The sequence below is a fragment of the Chelonus insularis genome, unplaced genomic scaffold (assembly GCF_013357705.1).
Source record: "Chelonus insularis isolate UGA/USDA-ARS -01 unplaced genomic scaffold, ASM1335770v1 contig_135_pilon, whole genome shotgun sequence".
Lineage (NCBI taxonomy): Eukaryota > Metazoa > Arthropoda > Insecta > Hymenoptera > Braconidae > Chelonus > Chelonus insularis.
Window position 1 is genome coordinate 752,204 of NW_023276376.1, and position 18,349 is coordinate 770,552.

General features: G+C 34.1%; 1 protein-coding gene across 1 annotated transcript; it reads right to left on the reverse strand.

The window, feature by feature from the left end:
• Positions 1 to 573: 573 nt before the first annotated feature.
• On the reverse strand, positions 574 to 10,184 carry LOC118074455 (runt-related transcription factor 1-like). The gene is made up of 6 exons (XM_035095667.1): positions 9,687 to 10,184; positions 9,090 to 9,320; positions 6,599 to 6,724; positions 3,171 to 3,350; positions 1,416 to 1,700; positions 574 to 1,026 (listed from the first exon to the last, which is right to left on the reverse strand). The coding sequence occupies exons 1-6, from the start codon at positions 9,988 to 9,990 to the stop codon at positions 689 to 691; spliced, it is 1,464 nt and encodes a 487-aa protein (XP_034951558.1). The 5' UTR covers positions 9,991 to 10,184; the 3' UTR covers positions 574 to 688.
• Positions 10,185 to 18,349: the final 8,165 nt, after the last annotated feature.

Consider the following 18,349-nt stretch of genomic DNA (forward strand, 5'->3'; position numbering starts at 1 on the left):
ATTCTTACACTTTATAGTTTTTTTCTTTTAGAGAGTGAGAGATTCAGAGTCGCCAAAAAATTTATTCTAATTTTATTCATTTGAAACCCCCACGAAAAAAATAATTTATTTATATTTTTTAATTGCATATTTAATGATAGGCTATTGTTTTTTTTTTGTTTTATTTTCTAGCTAATGTATCACCAAAATTACATTGTATATGAGAGTATAAATCTTGAATTGCAGATATTTTATTTTTTTGTGGGGGGAAAAGTAATTTATTGAAAATTGCACAGACCCAAAAAGTTTGTTTAACATAAATAGATATTTATATACTTTAAAACGTAAAGAAATTATTCTTAGGTTGCTTCAATAATAATAATCTATATGTACATTTTATTTACATATTTCAGTCTCACTCTCATAAATTCTCATCATTTCATTCCCCATCATTATATTCACATTCTTACACTTTTGCTAAAATTCGTTGATGCAGGACACAACCAATGAAACCAATACCACTAAGAGCGGTTTTAGATAAAGCGTCGGGTGCGTCACTTTTCCTACAAGTCGATTACAAGGTAATGCCCAAGATTGCACGACTTTTAAAAAATTTTTTACATAAAAGTCGAGAAACAAAAAATGATATAGAGTCACAACTCTCGAATTTGTTAAATTAAATTTTATAGTTCACCAAAGCACCAATCACTCAATAAGGTCTCCAGACATTATTGTCTGGCCTGACTTCTTCTTGTCTGACACTACAGCTTTCTGCGACGGCTGTTTGTTCTGAACTTTCCGAGTTCTGAAATTGATTGCCGTAGATCTGAGAATAAAGGATGCTAGGTAACACACCAGGCGTTGGAAAGTAGTTTCCATAATTTTGTCCAAAGCCTTCTTCATGAACTGGACTGTCAGTGGTGTTGGAATCAGTTGAAAGTGAACGAGGAGACACATAATCTTGGTATCTTTGGGTTGTTCCCGACATCAAAGTGCTCAAGGGGTCTAGAGGATCAGCTTGACCAGGTGTTGTGGTATCTGGGACCACTAGAAATAAATTATCACATTCTTCAGGTAATTCATTGATTTTACATAGTTATAATGAACATTTACATCTAATTATTACATGAGATTATACAATCATTTGTAATCATTTATCAGGACTATACAATAAGAAGAAAAAAATATCTCCAAGTTTAACTTTGAAAAGCTTTTACAACTTTAAGCAAAGATGTATCATATTTAATCTCAAATATTATTTAATTTTGTTATCTTACTTATTGAAAATGATTGAATAATCTTAATTACAAAATTAATTAAAAGGAGGTATTTCAAACACTGATTTATTTTTGAAATAAACTTTTCAAATAATTCTGATGATAATTTCTTTTCAGAGTATTAAGTAGTTTGGAGAATAATAATTGAGGAATTCTTACATGACGATACTGAGGAGAAAGCATCTTGCTGAGGAGTCCTCGAGCTATTGCCGGAGGTGACGTTAGGGGAGCCAGCAGTAGAATCAGGAGCAGTTGGTGTGCTCATAGCAGCAGCTCCTGAGAAAGTAGTTAACGAAGAAGCTGGTGCGGATGGTGGTGGTGGTGGTGGAGGGAATGGAGCTTGAGCTGCACAGGATGACAGTGGTCCTGGTAAATATCCGGCATACCCAGCAGTACTACCGTATCCCCAAGAGTTGCCCGGCGTCAATCCAAACTGAGACATGTCTACATCACAGAGACATATTGTCATATGTAGATAGCAATGGAGATGACGCTTTGTCACATATCCCAGACAAATCAATCTATTTCCTTTGAGTTGCTGTATCGACAACTATATTTTTGCGGACGTCCTGGGATGGATTTACTGATGAGAAAGAGAAAGCAGTGGATGAGGAGATGGTGGAGATGTGAAGAGGGAGAATGAGAAAACGTGGGATAGTGCTCATATGAAGGGGATGAGAGATCAAAGGGTTGGTCGTCCCTGCGCAACGGCCAACTCAAATAACCGAGTTCGCTTGGCCCGTCGCGGCTGGACTAACCCTAAATACTGGAACGTAGCTTTTATCTCACTCTTGCTTCTGTTCTCTTCGGCATATCGTAGCCATGAAATATATAGGTAGTTTCGAGACTAACGAATTCCTCGCAATCCCCGAGGAGCCTCATTTTATTTTTGACTTTTTTAGGTGCTCGCAACTTGTGGGATCGAAATAAATTTGAATGGACCGTTCGTCGATGTGGCTGTGGATAATTCGCATGGTGAGATGATAAAAAGGGAGCCAAATAAAAAGCTTAATAGGTAAGTTAACGCTAATAGCTGACGACTCATAATGTAATTACAGGAAACTCAATACATAAATACATTATTTTTATGTATTATTTATTTACTAAAAGTTTTAGAATAATTGAATTGAATTTTTCAGATTTTATTCTAACAGCCAAAAAACGTAAAATAACATTGAACAAAGAAAAGTTATTTTCATTTTAAATTAGATAATTGAGGACTAATTTTTTAAATAATTTACTCACATAAATCAATACAAACGAAAGGTTTCAATAGCTAAAAGTTGATGGTTTAGTTATACTAAAACCACACGAATGAAGCTTAAGTGTAAAAAAATTAATAAAGGAAATATTCGCGAGCGTATGTATGTACACTTATTGGGGAATTTTTTCTACATATATTGGAGAGGTCATCTCAGGGAATTCATTAAACGGAGGGTAGTTTGCGTGTTTACGTTTTTTTTTTATTTCGATGTTTATTTATTTTTCATTTTTTTTTAATCGTTACTTTTAAATATTTTATCTTGACTTTTTTTTATAAAAAATATATCTGTAGTAGAAAGTCGAACCCACAGGAACTCGTGTGCGAATTTGGTAGCTCGTAGGGTCGACGAAAGTGTAGCAGTAGTAGTATAGCAGTATATACACGTATATGTATATTCGACCTCGAGCCTTCTCTGGCAAGCCCTTTAATATAATATTTAATCTAGCTTTGAACAGGCTTGCGGTTACTGTCTGGGCAAAAAGCCTGAGAGAAGGAGAAAGAGAAACGAAGCAGGGAGTAGTGTATATAAATTTAGAAGGAGTTGAAAAGAGATTAGAGGAAGAGAGACATTGGCTTATTGCAATCTGGTAGAACTCTTAGATCTTATTAACTTTCTCATGAATAAAACAATAAAAAATGCATTCACTTACTTTGACAATTTCCAGGCATTGCATGGCGAAATGAAGAAAGCGGATCACGTGGCTGCAGAGGATTCGGCAGTGGCTGAAGTGGATTCGGTAGAGGTTGAAGTGAATCAACAAGAGGTGATGCAAAAAACGGTGTTCCTCTTTGTGAAGCAAATGCAAATGCATGAAATTGTTGCTGATGCCCTAGAAATGACAGCACTACCATCAATCGTGCGCCTGTTCCAACTACTTTAGTCAATTTTTTTAATTATCCATCTTTAAATTATATTAGTTATTCATTAATAATAATAATCATCATCATCATATAGATGAATATTTAAAATAAATTATATTTAAAAAAAAGTTTATTTTCGATTTTAATTTTCTGAGATATATTTCAGGGAATCTTCGGACAGGTCAATTGAAGTTGACACTGAAAATCCCCGAGAGGACACGAGAGGCGCTGATATATTTTATTTCCGTGCTTCGGTTCTCGGTGTCGGCAACCCAATTAAAGACGTCCCAGCAGGCGTTCAGCGGCTACAGGATGCAAGGGAAAGAGGAGAGAAGAGCACATCTCTGTGGCTCATCCTTTCTCTTCTCCTGTGTAAAGAGACAGAGAGGAGACCCCCATACGATCAACTAATGCGAATGTTGAAGGCACTAGAGACCGTTTGAAACCAACTAAATAGAGAGAGACTAAGCATTGAAGAGAGAAGAGAGTCCTACAGATCCCCGTCGTCCCCGATAATCCAATCGAAACCCTAATTCTAACCCGGCAACCCGAAATTCCCGCTAGTTTGCTGAATAGGTATGCTCGATCGAGACACAATGGCACAACGACGGAATACCGACGGCTGACGACTAACGAGATCCGGTTAAAACATCAGCGACTAAAGCTTCCCTTTTTCTTGACAGTTCATGAGCTTACTTGGTTCTTTTTTCGTAGCTCCTTAGAGTTTAATTCATTAAATTAGTCTTGGTTAGGATAGATTTTATTTTTCGTTTTGTGGTTATTACGATTTAATTATAATTAACTAACAAATCAAATGCATCAATACATTTAATTAGAAGAAAGCATGATGGAAATTTAACAGTTCCATTTTCTTCATAATTACTTTATGATGTTCATGGTAGTTTTATTTATATGTTTTATAAGAAATAAAAAATAACTTTACTTTTATTTTGTAAATAATTATAACAGAACGAAAGAAAAAATAAGAATGTTTTTAATCAAGAAAAATGTCATTATTAATTAAAAGGAGTTTTTAACTGATTGTAGTTTATTATTGATTTCATTGGATTCAGTTATCGAGGTGTGAGCTGCCAAGGGAATCTGCCAGCTGTCAACGACAGCTTCTCATTTTGTGCCAAAGCCTTACACTGAAACGACACCCCCGCGAAACTTCTTGTCCCTAAATTTCGTTGTCGTCAATTGTATATCTCTTGGACTACTATAGAGGCAGCCCGAATAGAAAACACGTCATCTGATCCAGAAGCTTCCACACACATATCGACTAAACCTATATGTAAGCAAGAAGGAAACCCTTCTCAATCAATTTCCTTGGGTGGTTACTTCCAGAGAGGTAAAAGGAGACGAATAAGAGAGAAGAGGGAGAGTCATGAGGACCGAGGGTTGAATGTGTAATGAATTGCTTGTTTAATTAATTACAACCCTCTCACCCGGGACCAACACCAGTTCGGGCCAAGACTCATTTATCCTCATGTCAAACCGCGTCCACGTAAGCACCACCCACGTCTTCGAAAGCTCAGCGAGCTTTGACCACCACTGAAGAAACCTTCAAACTTATAATATTAAAAAAGTTTTATTAGAAAATATGCATAATTAACTATTTAATAGTAAGTGTTTAATGCAAATATTATCTTGATATTTATAACTCAATAATTGACGAGTAACAAAATTTTTGATAAAATAAATTAATAACACTGCATGAAAAATAATTAATAAAGTGATGCTTTCTTAATGGAAGATTTTTCTTGAAAAAAATGTAATCAGTGTTATTTTTATTTATTTTGTTATTTAGAATTTAAATTTCTGTGGAGAAGCATAAAATTATCTTGAAGAACAAAGAAAAATATTTTCCACAATGGTGAACCTTGGAACACAAAAAGCTGAGCAATAAATGTTACTCCACATACAGAGCAATTTTTACTTGAGTGCTAAATTTACACCAAAGACGTAAAAAAATGACTTCAAAAGTAAGTTTTTTATTCTAGTTCTCGTTATCTCCAAAATATAAATATCAGCTAACAGTTTTTAATCACAAATATTTTTCTTATAAAAATATTTTAAACAAAACCACTGAATATAATATATAAATTTCAGTTGCCATTTTCTCTAAACTATTTAGAGTAGGTTGACAATGTATTGCTCATTCACGTCTTAATGAGATATTGTCTCATCTTACTCTAAGTTCTCATGTTTCTTATTGTGTTCAGAATAGAATTCTGATATTATATCACTCTAAAAAAGAAGAAGCCACCCAAGACGATACCTTAGTATATCATGATAGTAATTTTAGATGTTTATTTTCATGAAAGATACCGCCAAAGGATTTGTTTGTGATGAAATTTGTCTAGAACCACCTGAACCCTAAATCGTGGAGCTTCTGAATCATGAACTTCAAACCGCGGGTGGTCCGCAGATGTAGCCACGGCGGCGGTCGTGGTCTCAAATATGTAAGTTTACTCCCAATCTACTCCTATTTTTAGATCTCCAGCTATTGAAGTCTTTAATATGCTTATGAACATTAATATCATTACTGGAATAGAGATCGACATGTGATATTTTATCAACGAAGCATGAAGAATATTATTCAAGTAATAAAATTAAAACTCCAAAGGTGTAAATGATAATTATTAACAATAATGTATGAAGTTAACGAAACAATGTTAATTGAAGACTCAAATAAAATCTTATTAGGATTACTTTAGCTAGATCTCTAAGTAGTTTTGCTAATGCTCGAGAGCTAAGTTGGAGACAAACTAGACAACGTGAATAACTAACTCTAGGTAATTGTATGTCCCAAAAGGGTCGCGACACAGGACCAAGAAATGGGCGTGAACTTTAGCAAGTTTGTAGGCGGTAGCTAACAATGTACAATATCTTGGTAGCTAAACCCGCAGTCCTTCATCAGCGTTATGCCTTGGTCTCCTTTCTCGTAGTCTTATTGCTTCGTGTGCACAAGTTATAAATAAACGGCAATTTCATCGAGACTTAGCACCGTTTAGACAGTAAATTAACCACACAAAAGGCAACAGTATTCATCTTTGAACTAATTCACATAACTTTCATTATTTTACACTTTTATTAAAGCAAACGTCTAGGCTTAAAATAACTTTTTTTGACTGTTTTAATAAGATATTTTATTGAAAATAATTAAATAATAATAATCAACTAATAGTATTGATAATGAAATAATAATGCTTACAGTGATACTCACTGGTCTTGGAACGAGGCTCTCTTGGACCATCGACCGTGACTTTGATGGCTTTGGTGTAGGTAGCCACTTGGGGCGGTGTCGTTGATACAGTTATCGTAAGGGTGAAGCTTTTGCCTATGCATAAATCATCATAACATTAAATTTGGCCGAAATGGTTGGATGGAAAAGGACGAGTATGTGAAAGCTTGTATATAAAATATTGAAAGTGTGTTCTCTGAGTTTGGTAACCATCAGGACCTCTATGTGCTTTTCCATTAAGCTTTTCTGGTAAATATGCATCGCAGGCATTGTCACCGAAAGTTTGCAAACCCGGTTATCTACTGGAACTCGGGCTAATCGAATTAAGCCACAGTAATGTATCGAAAGGACAATATATAGAATGTAAAAAGCTGCTACGATAATTGTACTAAAGGAAAAAATGATAGAAAAACTACTTACTAGCTTACTTGAGATAAAGATTATATTTTTTTTAATCCATTTATAAACCATCAAGACTGATTTATATCAGCAAAGCTTTAAGATAATTCTTATTTTCAATAAATACTTAAAAAAATTAGACCTTGTTTAAGAGATTTTCGAATGTATAAAAACATTTCTATCAAGGTTCCAAAAAATCATTAAGATATTGTTAAAAAGTGTAAAAGGCTTTTTAATGTAAAAAGGTACTTATTAAATCTTGAAAAAAAATTTATCAAGTAAGTTTCGACAGCAGAAATAGTCCGTTGGAATAGAAGGTAAAGAACATAGAAGGGTGGTAAATGAGCGAGGGTGTAAGAGAAAGGGCTGATCGTACACGGGAAACGTTTAAAAACCTGTATAGAGAGAAATAGTAAGAGAAAGACTAGACTTTTAATGGTTTTGGCGACTGGCACCGAGGGTGATACCCGAGTTCTCTTGTGCGTATATAGGATGGTAGTATGATACCTTGTTTCTTGTTGTATGCTACGCTCTAACACATTGAGTGTTTCTATAGGGTGAAAGTGAAAAGACAGTGGTAAATTGGTGGGAACGTCAGAGCGAGAGACTCGAACGATAGCGTGACTGTCTCGCGACGTGAGGGAGGTTATCATGGCAAGAGAAACTCGCGTGGCCAACCACCCTGTGGCCACGCTCGACACTCGCCGATATACTCAACTCACTTCTCTCTTCATCAATTGTAGAATATCGATAATATTTTTCAAGATTATCAAGTGGTTAAATATCGGCATTTTTAATCTAAGGTAAAATAAAGGATTTTCAAGAGGATTCCTTGAGAATAGAGAAGAGATGAGATGGATTTAACGCGTCAGTCATTTGTCTGGGATTAACTCTCAATTGTTTTTGGCAAGCGTAGCATTAACATAAGCTTGAATGAAGGATGTTCGAGAAGACGTTTCTCTAGACTTTGAAAGCCTTGATTATTCTCAAAGTCCTTTTGAAATCCTTGGCTCTTCTACATAGATTCTTCTGTTCTTAACATTCTATCATGATCCATTTAACTTAGCAATAATCGATGATGATCATCTTTTCTGATGTCGTGAGTTTAGAAAGATTTATTAGAAAATAATTTACTAGCAAAATTTTTTAAGTTTATAATATTAATCTAGAATATTTCATCCAAACTATTTATTATTTGCTATTATTATTAAATATTTTGAGAAATATTAGAAATATTTGTGGTTATAAAAAAGATGAAGAGAAGCTATAAAGCTAAAAAGCATACTTGAACTAATAACCTTAATTGAAACTTCAGTAAAACCTCAATTAATATACCCTTCTGTTTCTCAAGATAACCCTTCTTCTTGAGTAGATGAGAGAGCAGTGAAAGGGATTTAAGGGAAATAGGGATAAATATCTGTTTTAGGCTCTCGGAAATTTTAACATTACAGGAAATAGAAAAAAAATTGTCTGATATGCCTTAGATAATCAAGATGCTAATTTTTTTGAAGCTCTTCAGAATTGTAGGATTTTTAATTTAAAAATATATCAATGATAGTAAAGAATGATAGATTAAGCATTAGCTAAGAAAAGGCTAAAGTTTCATTTCAAGGCAATTACTGAAATAGGAAGGAATACTGTACAAAGTTGGTGGACAAATAAAAGCCATTACCCATCCCCGCGCAATATAAATACAAGGCTTGAAGAATCCAAAAGCTCCCTTTGAAATGTTTCCCACAGCTTTCTTAAAGAAGGGAGCCAGGAAAAATGAGGGTGGTTGAGACATCCATGACCTACCCTTACTATGGTGGAAATTCTTCCTTCACACTCTCTTATTCCCTATTTCTACTTCCTGTTCACTTTCTTCCCTCTTTCTTGAGGTTTATAATGTCAACGTAGAGGGTTGTAAGAAACTTTCAAGTTTTGTGAATGAAACAAGATAAGTTACTTTTGCTAACTTCAATGAAATAATATTCACTGAATTTCATTCACAATTACTAACATTTCACAAAATCATGTCTTATGATGATAATTTAAAGGTGTAAGTAAATATCTAACTCACCTCTACCACTTCTTCCGACGAACCTTAAGTCGTTAAATTTAGCTACTTGATTCTTCATCAGAGCTGTGGAATTTCTCAGCTCAGCACAACAATTTTCGTCATTTCCTGCTCTGACAGTAACTAAAGTTCCATCACCAACTTCCCCTAGGGCTACTACTTTAAAAGCCACAGGCAGAGTCTTATTAGACCTCCAATGAGCTGGCAGAACTGTGCATACGAGATGTGGAGATCCTGTAAATTTCATAAGTTGAAAATAATTGTTTTCATGTATTCAAATTTTTTTGAGCAACGTAACATAATAATCTATTGTTTTATAGGATTAAATTAAAAAACTCTTCAACTACGGTGCACTATCTTCATACTTAAACGATTAACGATTAATATTCTCCATCAATGAATCAACTACCCTTATTGATTACATGTGCACTGTAAATCCAAGTGCATCCTTGTTACACATCTAAACATATTAAATATGACGTTAATTGACTACAATGTTAATCAAATGGGTAACGTCATATTTAACATGTTTAAATGTGTAACAAAAATGCACTTGGATTTACAGCGTCAATGATGTAATAATTGATTGTTTTAGAATACCTGTCTTCACAAGTTCTCCAGGATGTTCACTGACGAAATCACCAAGTGTTCTTTCTGTCAGGATATCCGTAGTCATCTTTGTGTAAGCATCCGTCAGAGGAGAGACTCCAGACTCTGGTGAGGCAGCAGTCCCAGGTGCTGATGCTCCAGTCAACTGCATTCTGCTTCCAGTTGTTTCAGTAGTTTCACTTGAACTTGCGGTCCCCGCTGAATCAGTAGAAGATGCGGTTCTTACTGATCCTCCTGTTCCAGTCACTGTGGTACTACCAGCTCCAGGGCCGTTACACCGACCGAAAATATCCATAGGCAATCAGGACATCGGGTATGAGCGACGCTCAGTTTCTCGAGTTAAACGTGAGTATGGCATGTTTATTGATAACTTATCTTCCCGACGGCTCTCGAGATGGCGTAGATTTTAATCTTCAACGAGCTAAATGATACTCTTGACTTCTATCATAGAAGCTTGTTTTTTATTTTCTCACGGACGTCTAGGATTTTGATTTTCATCAGAAAAGACATCGTTTTGATACTGAAAAAGAAACAGTTCAACTATATGAGTAATTTTTGCATAAATAATTTGGAAATAATTAAAAATATAAATTGAAAAATGTTTGTTCTATTCAGTTTATGGTTTTAATATTAAATAAATATTATGTGAAAAACTTTGTGCACACAATTTGCAATTTTGAGTTGCACTACTTGTAACTTGATACCAAATGTATTAAATGTTATAATGGCAAAATTTGTTATTGAAACGATCGTTCATTTTTCTAATTAAACAAACGAATATCCGAGATGAAACTGTGATCATAGTACTGCTTAATGTTTGATTATAATTTGATAGTTCGGAAAGTACGTTATTGAAGGATGTTATTTAAAATTCTATAGTTAAAATTACCTTTATTATTTGTAAGAGCTATAAGAGGGGATTGTGAGTGGGACTTTAAAAACTTTTAATCGCGCTCGCGTGACGTCGACGTTCATTCAGTAATTTTTGCGTACGTCACTTTCAGTGACACGCGGCTGCTGCATTCAAGGGGAGTAAAAGAGTGCAAAAGAGAGTGGGTGCAGAATGGAATATAGAGGGGAGAACGAATCGACGAGATTCAAGGGTGGGGGAGAAAAAAATAGGGGAAAAGAACGCAGTGGAGTGGCACCATTCAACCCCCACATGAATGCTACGCACGAATGCCGCGTGTCAAACTTGCACGTGCTCCAATCTGTCCACGTTGTGTCATCTTTAACTGCAACTTTTTTCGACACTTTTATGGCACGACTGTCTTGAGTGATCAGATCAAAATAAACATTATTTTTGAAAAATCATAACGCATCGTTTATCATGTAATTCGCGGATTCATATAACCTAATTATTATATGATCATAATTTTTTTTTAATCATTGTAATTATTACACTATTGAAAAAATTGTCTTGACGCGACGGCTCTTTGATTATCGCCTTGCTTCGCATTCAAGTCTCTTCAAGAAAATCTATTTCTTAAAGAAAAGTTTAAGAAAAGTTGGCAACATAATTAGTTATTTCAATTTTTTTATACAATTTGTAATGTAAATATGATCGTTTTCAGTCAGTTTCATATTGTGTTTTGTGTTAATTAATTTTAAAAAGTATTAAACTGCAGAATATTTCTTTTCTAAACTTTGCATTTAAAATGCAATAAATAATTTCGAATATATTTTATTCAAGACAATGAAGGTTTTATATCATTTTAAATAATAAATGATTATTCAAAAAATATTGTTATCCAGTTTATCACCAAGAAGTTTATTAAATTTATCAGCGTTTTCTCAATTGGTATTTTTACAAGATTGTCATCGAGTTTAGATAGAATTTGTTCGGTTATATTTCCGTGATTTAACCTAATTATTGATCTATGATAGATTAAAAAACATGTAATCCACAGAACAACCGAAAATCTTACTTGAAAAAATGTTGAAATAATTTTTATCACCGTACTTGATCACCAAATTGATTGTGAATAAACTTGAACAGATATTTCAAAAACCAGACCAAATGATGAATAAAACAATATAAACTCCGAAAGAAACACTAGACTAATTCACTAATCACAGTCACAATCACAGAAAAACTTGGATAAAAAATGATTAAATTGTCGAAATGATTTGAAATTGCACACCACGTTGAAGAAGATAAAAATACCAAAAGCTCAATGGGTGATGACTAAGATTTAATAATAATAGTATTTAGAATAGAAGGATGTTGATCTCGAAATGCCCGGTGGACCACTAACTATAATTTGGGGCGGTACGTATGAGGCAACAGCCGTTGACGCACTGGTCCATGCCTACACACGCAGCATCCCCTTCTCGACTGATCCTCCTCACACCCCTCCATGGAACCGCATGCTCCCACCACCCTTTCATTTGATTCTCTCTCCACTTCTCTAACCCTCTCACTCGATTCCAGCATCACAGCATCATTTTCTATCTCACAGACGTTCTTCTTGTTTCATCATCAGTCCGTCTTCCTTTCTCATGTATCGTAAAGACACTTTATCTCATGCAAAACAGCTTTAGCTTCTCTGTTGGTCAGTTATTTTCTCTTTTCTTTGTCCATTCGACTTTCTGTCTTGTAAAGCAACCCTTTTACCCTTTTGCCTCTTTTATTCGCAACAAAAGAAAATTCTTACAAAAACTACTTTTATTTATTTACCATTTTGTTTTCTCATAAAAATTAGTCTGATTTCATTCTCTTTCTTACAATCAAAAAAAAAAGGAAAGAATTATTTTTCATTCTTTGTATTTTATTTTTTCTTTTTACTACTATTGCTGGTTTTTTTTCAGTAGAAATAAATCCAATTTTATCTTATAAATAATACGTGTAGAACAAAAGATTGGTATCATGATTTTCTGCCGTTATTTTACCACCGTTTGCTGATAGTTTGTTGATGAAAAAAAATAGCAGTGAGGAAATTATTGAGTGTAAACAATAAAAAATGAGTGTTTTAGATAGGGATGAAACGAGAGAGGAAATCCGGCGTGACAAACACTGCGAATGTTGCCAGGACTATCGTCGTATTGACAAACGACCTAGCGCGCGCGTTCGTGTGGACGTTCTCGTATTCGACGAGATTCGAATTATCTCTGTTGCAGCTTGTCAATGCAAATGCCGTACCTACATTCAATTACCGCTCGTCACGCTTCGATCAACATACTCAGGAAGATGATTTCTAAGTTCAAACATTTTTATGCCCTTTTCAATCAACCAACTGATTAAATTCAATTGTTGTTACAATTTTTTTTTATATTTAAATATATTTTTTCTGAATACCGTTGATTAATTATAACACCTAGAACCTTCAGTAAATCCTATTTTAAAAATTGTTCATTCTGAATTATTCAAATAATTAAACTTTTTAGTATCTAATAATAAATTAGGTTGATCATATAATGATATATAACCAATTTGCCACTAATCATGTCGTGTTTAATTTGCATTTCTGAAAAAGAGCATTTATGGTTCAAATAATTACAATTACAGAATCAATACTTAATTACTATCGATTCTCTAATGAAAATACTTACCTTTGAATGGATAATGAAATGTCATTATATTCTAGTGTGAAATAAATTCTTTTGTATTGTATACATAAATAGAGTATCACGTGTCTTCCTAAAGTAAACAATGATTTTAAAAAACGCGGGAAAAAAATGGAAGCACGTGAGGCGGAAATATCGCCGAGGTACACCGCGTATCACTTGTATTCAGACAAATTGGTGGAACCGGAGGCACGACAAACGGAGGGCGTACGTGCGAGAGGATAAAACGTGTCCCAAGCACCACACAAAAGTAGTAATAGCAGTACAGAAGAGAGTTGAATACTAGTGGAAAAGTCCTCTCCGCCTCTTGGTTTTCGTCGTTGCTCTCGTTTCATCGCGCTACTCGCGGTCTCCCTCTCGCACCCCTAAACTTCAGTGGAATGAGTTAAGCACCCACCCATGACTCGTTTTCCCCTAGTTTCCGATGAGACCGCCCTTCTCCATCCGGCTTTCCAACCCCCACGCTAACTTGGGGGAAAGGTGGTAGGGACTTTAGTGAACATGTGTAACACGCAGCCTTGATTGCGCGGCCTTGTAAAAATTATTACTATGGCCACGAGGTTTTTTCCTTCCTTTTTCAACTTCATCCCTCTTTTTCCCACACTCAGGTATGCTCTGAAGTGTAGCGGCCTCGTCGCTCAAAGCTTCAACTACGAAAAACGAACATCCGATTTTTTTCCCGCTGGTACTTTTTTCAAACACCGACTGTCGGCATTTCAGAACTGAAAAAATTAGATTTTTTTATCTGATGAGGGTGTTGGGGATGATTTGCTATTCTTAACAGTTTATCAATTATTTATTCAAGCTTTTTATCACCGTGAAAAAAATTTAAAAAATTATAAGAATTAATTTGAGTGATAAGAAGGAAAGAGAATCTTGGAAGATTTAGAAGAATTGATAACGTGGATTATTCATTGATTTTTTAAAGATAATAGTGAGTAGACACTTTAGATCAGACTACACCAGCTTTCCTGATTGCTGGTCGAAGCAAGGCTAACCACAGAATCGGAGGCAAGATGGCAAAAGTAAGTTAAGAGGGAGAGGGTGAATGAGAAGCCAAAGGGGCGGTGCTTTGTGGCCTAGGACAGCCCACCAGCGCATCCTCATTCTTCGCCTTTTCCCCCACTCTGGAAACTTAAGATTTCGCGAACTTTCTTGTCGATAAATCATTTCCAGAAAGCAGAAAAAATCGGTACAACTACCCTTTGCGTTCAAGAACTATGCAAAGTAATACGCTCACTTAAAATATCTTCAATCACTGATCAACTTAATAACACTTTCTTAGAAATACAAATAATCTTATTAATAGTTTAAGAAAAAAAGTCATATATCAATTGAAAAAAAATGATTGAAAAAATTAAACTGTTCAATTGAAAATTAAAGATCATTTGAACACTTAATATGATGACAAAAAAAATTATTTAAGATGAAAATCTTAATTTGAATCAGACTTAAGCATGCTTTCTTAGTAGATTTCAAACCACCCCTGTTTTGTTGAAGCATTCACTGAGAGAGGGCGGCACATGTTCTGTTTTACTTGATTCTCTGTCAGCAAAAAAGTGCACCGAGTATTAAATATCACGAAGGTTGTTCCATTGAAAAAAAAAAAACAAAAATTTAAAACAAGTGAATAAATATCAAAAGCAGTGAACCGTACAGTACTTGAATCATATCTAATAATCTGGTATTTGTTCTTTTAAAAATGAAGGGCAGTAAAGGGAAAAAATGTTGAGTTTTCTAGGATGAATTTTGTTGGCGTTTAGGGGTGGTTAAAGAGGGAGTAGAGTCCGGCAAATACATCTATACATGTATGAGGGTGAGAGAGAATATGTGAAAGTGGGAAAGGAGAGAAAGAGAGAGAAGAGAGAGTAAGTACACGTACGATAGTAAAACGACAAGCCGACGATGAGGGAGTCGTGTACATACGAGCGTCACACAGTGTTTTGTTCGCGCGCGATGGACGCGTCGCCATAGCGACCAGGGGTTGTTTATTATTGCGTCCAGCGCAAGGACGAGGAGTGAAGAGAGGTTGGCAGTGGATATAGAGAAGAGAGTGAAGGGGTCAAAAGGGTTAGAGACTCGTGTGGTGTAGATCAGAGAGGGAGAAGGGAGCAATCGGCAAGCATGAATACAGAAAGAGCAAAAGAGAAAGAGAGAGTGAAGAGTGGGAGATAAAGCTTTATAGTGAGAGGGCAAAAGAGAGGGAGTTTAAAGTGCGAGTGAGAGCAAGTCATGCCTGGTGGCCGACCACACGAGCCTGAAAAACACATTTACCACCCTCTGTACCCCGGCGTGGTAATGAGAGTTCGATAAAGCGCCGTTACCAGTTTGACGTCAGGCGATTTTTCAACTCTACTCTTTCGACATGACCAAAATTTGATCCTTTCATACACACAAAGTGAGGATCCTTTTCATCAATTTTTTATTAGCCATGCTGAGTTATCATGTACGAACATTCATCAATTACTAATCAATGAATAAAATAAAAAAATATTGTTCCATTGTCATTAGAATAATAAATATAATTATTTGTTTAATAAAATAGTAGATCCTCTTGATTTTGTTAAATAAATAAATTATTTTTAAATAAACTTTTATCACAAATAATTTTTTTGTTTCTATAGATAATTATTATTATAATATTTTTAAAAAAGTCTTTAATAAGTTGGAGCAAAAAATTATTCTGTTTAAAAAAAAAAAGGGAACGTATATATCTGAATATTATTTTATACTAAACATACACTTTTTCGCTATGAAATGTTTTCTGCTGATTGTCAGTCTGATTTTTTATCTAGAAATTCTGTTTCAGTCTGCTTTAGAAGTTGGAATCTCTGACCAAACTTACCAATAAAAGATCCAACAGATCGGAAACTAGTAACTATCAAAGTGCATTGAAGAGTGTGACAGCAAGTAAGAGAAAGACAGTGAGAGTAAGCGATAGATGGGTCAGCACAGGAAGTCCGGAAACTCGTATCAGCGCCTGGGAATCTGTGCTGTCAGCTTCAGATAGACCACGAGGGATAAATGCCTTGGCCACGACTTCCCTAAGCGTTTTTTATAGATGTAGAAGCTATTGAAAAACTAACAGCAAATGTACGTACAAAGACATTATCTAGATAACAAAGGAAAATATTTAAGGTGCAAAAAAACAAGTTAGTGGAGATGATTATGTAGTTTTTATAACACAGAGACACATCATAGATCAATTTTGAAAACAAAGTATAAAAGGATAGAGAACTTATTGTTGCTATTAATGCAAAGATACTTTAAATCTTTTATGTTTCAAACAATAATATTAACCTAATATTATTTATTATTTTATTAATAAATATTATTAGCAACTGAACTTTTCTGGCCAACTGTTCTTCGATGCAGTAATGCTTGATGTCTGAAATAAATTCTTATTTCTGACTAGATATAGTATCAAGAAAATGAAATTATAAATAATTTCTATTAACTAAAAAATGCAAAAAAAATAATTTTACAAAATTATGTAAAATTGATTCTAATTCTTCAAAAACTATCTATAGTTGTATCACTTTAGAGATAAAAATAAGAACAATAGCGATTATTATAAAGCACATGACCCGAGACATAATTAAAAAGTATTTTTTTAACTTCAAAGTTTTCAATTGCAACTTTGAAATTGAAATTCGAATTACAAGTATATAATCATATGTATAATTTAAACCTATTTTTGACTTCAATTTTGTTGTTTCGTCCCATAAACAAAGTTGAGGTTAAAAATCGATCTTATGCAACCTATTTTGAACCTCAAAGATGTATCAATACCATTCAAACAATAATATAAAAATTAATGATGACATTGATGACCAAAATAAGATTCATAGATCAGTCTGAGATATCAAAATCTTCAATAGGGCTGATGATTTCCAAAATGGAATTGAATTATAGGCAGCAATTGGAACATTCAAGAAATTAAAGATTTTGAAGTTGAATTTAAACTTTAAATTTAGTCTCGGGAATCGATGATGTTTTTTAGTGAGGATAATATCTTATATAAAAACCAACTAGAATTTGATAGTTGATTGGAGTGATAAGTCATTGTTTCTAAGTATCTTTTCAAATTATATGACCGTACGAAGTTCTTGTGAGTTTTTTATCAGTTAGGCCAGTAAATTTATTAATTTATATTATTATGATTTTATTATAATGATTGCAGCCAAAAATATTACAACCGCCCATCACTTAAACCCCTTAGCCAAAACAATTACCATAATAATTAAAAAATTTAACATAAATTAGTTTTTCTATTATTTGAGAATGAATGATGAATTTAATATAAGTCCTTTTTTCCATGATTATAAAATTTTATTTGTAATAATGAACCCAGATGAGATAATTACTTTTTAATGATCTACAAATGAATCAATTAATAGACTATTTATCTATTAAATAATATTGATGAAAAATGTTAAATAGAAAAATGGAGTAATATAAAATAGCATAAACGGAAAGGCAATTAAAATTAAATGACAAGATCCTGTTTACAAGCTACGCGAGAAAGTCTGACTTACCGAAAACTCGCGATATCCGTTCACCTGGTCAAGGTATATAATTCTGTTTCTCCCTTTTTCCTGTTCAAGCGTATACAAATGTACAACAAAACGAGCAGAATTTAGAAGCGCCAAAATTACCTAGAGGTTTAATTTACATCCAGGGTATAGTACGATCGCCTAATGACCGGTTAACCGGTTCACCGCACTCGGAATCATTAAGAGAGGCGTTTCGTTTGTCTCTTCCCCTAACTGGCTGTTTAGTCTGGTCAGGAAGTGCGCTTTTTCAAACGTCACACTGGCTACTCAACCCTCACAGTAATCATTTCTACTTGTAGTCTATTATTAGCGGATCAGACAATTAGTTTTTACTTTTAATGCTTATTTTTTGTACCTTTAATTTCAGGATAATTTTCAGCTAATCGAAAATAATTTTAAATCATTCGATATATGTCTTATCAACGAAAATACTTTTTTTGTTTAAATTACAAATTTATTCTGATCTCTTCTATTTATTAAGTATTCGTTTTTTTTTACATTCTTTTCATAGGATTAAGACAATAATTTTAA

What these genes read in the sequence shown, in the direction of transcription:
- LOC118074455 (XM_035095667.1), bottom strand. Translation starts at nt 9,990, where the DNA reads ATGGATATTTTCGGTCGGTGTAACGGCCCTGGAGCTGGTAGTACCACA. An exon ending in CGTCGGAAGAAGTGGTAGAG is followed by an intron (nt 6,725 to 9,089) that starts GTGAGTTAGATA and finishes ATTTATGCATAG; the next exon opens with GCAAAAGCTTCACCCTTACG. An exon ending in CAAGACCAGTGAGTATCACT is followed by an intron (nt 3,351 to 6,598) that starts GTAAGCATTATT and finishes TGTCATTTCTAG; the next exon opens with GGCATCAGCAACAATTTCAT.